The 2216-nt window shown below is 36.3% G+C and overlaps 1 protein-coding gene across 1 annotated transcript in view; it reads left to right on the forward strand.

Annotated features, from left to right (window-relative positions):
• Positions 1–1809: 1809 nt before the first annotated feature.
• The window catches only part of LOC107096107 (sodium-coupled neutral amino acid transporter 3-like), a 9960-nt gene continuing 9553 nt past the window's right edge, over positions 1810–2216 (forward strand). The window contains exon 1 of the mRNA XM_015392611.1: positions 1810–1978. Within this exon, the coding sequence (XP_015248097.1) occupies positions 1825–1978 (154 nt within the window). The 5' untranslated portion in view covers positions 1810–1824. The remainder of the gene's footprint in view (positions 1979–2216) is intronic.

The raw sequence follows: 2216 nt of genomic DNA on the forward strand, positions 1-2216 counted from the left end.
CAGCTGACACAAGGAATAAGCCTCATAAGAATTTATTAAAAAAAGAGAGCAGGGATAGTACCAGAAAACCAATCAGTGATGTTGAAGGTGCAATGAATGAAAGCCATCTTTTTGGATACCAAAGATTGATCCCAGCGACTCTGTTCTTCAGATGTACAGCAGTTTGGATGATTTGGATAATTGATTGACTGATCCAAATCATGATGCTGCCATGCAGGGCAAAGGGTGCTCATGCATAGAGAAACAGTCCACATTGCAGAGGTTTACTGAAGGGCCAGATGAGAGGGTAATCCAGGTGCAGAGGCACACTAACCTGGTATGGGCTTCCAGAGGGACAGATGTAGAAATAAATTTGGTTGAGAGGCAGGGCAAGAGATTAGGAGCCAACAGGAGTATACAACAGGGGCAAGGCAGGCAGGAGAAAACAGGAAGGAGACAGATTGAGATCAGGAGGTCAAAACTAGGAATGCTGGATGTACTACTCACTAAAATAGCTTTCAAGAATCCAGTGGTTACCTACTGGGAAAGAATCCAGTGGTTACCTACTGGGAAAGACTGAAATATATAAAGCCCTTCCCAGATGCAGCAATTCCCGGTAATAGGAACTTGAAACTTGATTGCCAGTGCAGCAGAGGGAGCAGAGACTGATGTCATGGGACTACACAAGACAGCCTCTCAGGCAAGAACAGACAGGAATCCTTAGAGAATCCTTTTTCTTCAGGGAGGTACAAAGAATGTCTGGATCCATTTTGAAAGACATGTCTTATTCATTGCATAGTAAGCTGAAGCCTCTCTAATGCGGTCCCAAAATAATAAAAAATATAATAATGTTATAAAACTGGCTTTGTTCCTGTTGCCGTTAGCTTCAGAAACTCATTTTAGCATAGTCCCAGCATTTTTTCCCCCTACTTTTTTATCTCTTCTTCCTATGTTGCCCTAATGTAATCTTGATCTAGTTTTAAAGGTGGGAGTATTTTAAAAAAGTATTTTATTTTTATTAGTTTAATCTAAAGTATTGAGCACGTCATCCTTTTATTTACGCTTGTGTCTATTTTATATATACTTGTAGCTTGTTCTTTGTATGGAAAGAAAGTATACTTATCTCACTGTAAACAAGTGTACCTATGGGTGCAGAAAAAGTTAAATGTTTGTTTGGTTTATTGACTGAACAAACCGCCGTGACCATGTGTGAAAAAGCCATTTTTTTCTCTCTTCATAATAAACAGGTCATTAAAAAACGTAATTTTGTGTTTACTTGTTTTGTCTTTGACTGGTGTTTAATGTTCTGAAACACGTAGGTGTGACTCACATGTTTTTCATTGCACCACTGTATTGCAATTAATTGTTGTTTTTAACATTTGCCAAAGTTTTTTTTATGTAAACTATCATTCTGTCCATTTATACTATGTTCTTTTTCTAATATAGTTATATTAATGGGTTTCAAAAATTTTCAGTAAATATAGCAGATATTGAAGTGATGCCTAAGATAAATGATTGATAATTGATAAATGAAGAGCCAGTAGTTCAAGTAGTTGATCATTATATAAGGCTTTCTTCACTTGGTTTTTTTATGGCTTTGGATGAGTGATTAAGATTCGAGACAGATGTCAACACTAACATACTTTCTGAATATTTTTAGCTTTTCGTTGGCTCAGTTATGTAATGCTCTATTCCAGTACTTTTGATGATAGCAACAGAAGCACGCACATTTTTTCCACAGCCTTTGAGCTGAGAATATTTTTAAAGTTTTCCCTGTTAGCAAATGCTTCATAGTTACCGATAACTAATCTATTTTACTAGCGGTTTGTCATCCTGCACATTCATATGAGTCTTTCTGTCCCTTTGTCTCTCAGTGGAATTTGTCACCAAAGTAAACTTGACTTCTCTCTAAACAGTCTGTGGTACTTGAATGGAAACTACCTGGTCATCATGGTCTCTGCCAGCATCATCCTGCCCTTAGCTCTGATGAAACAGCTCGGTGAGTAATTTTAGTTAATGGAAGTAGTTTTTTTTTAAAAGAAATATGCATAAAGTAAAATTTGACATTAGTTTACTGTAAGCTTATATAGATTAAACAACCTATTTTTATATACCATATAAAACACATAAAAAGAGACTGAAGATAGATAATGAAAAAGCTTAGAAATATTTTTTGGATCATCATTACTCTGCAGCTGAGACACTTTCTTGGTTTCCTTGTAGAGGTCCCTTTAAAA

The sequence above is a fragment of the Cyprinodon variegatus genome, unplaced genomic scaffold, assembly GCF_000732505.1.
Source record: "Cyprinodon variegatus isolate N-32 unplaced genomic scaffold, C_variegatus-1.0 Scaffold599, whole genome shotgun sequence".
Classification (NCBI taxonomy): Eukaryota; Metazoa; Chordata; class Actinopteri; order Cyprinodontiformes; family Cyprinodontidae; genus Cyprinodon; species Cyprinodon variegatus.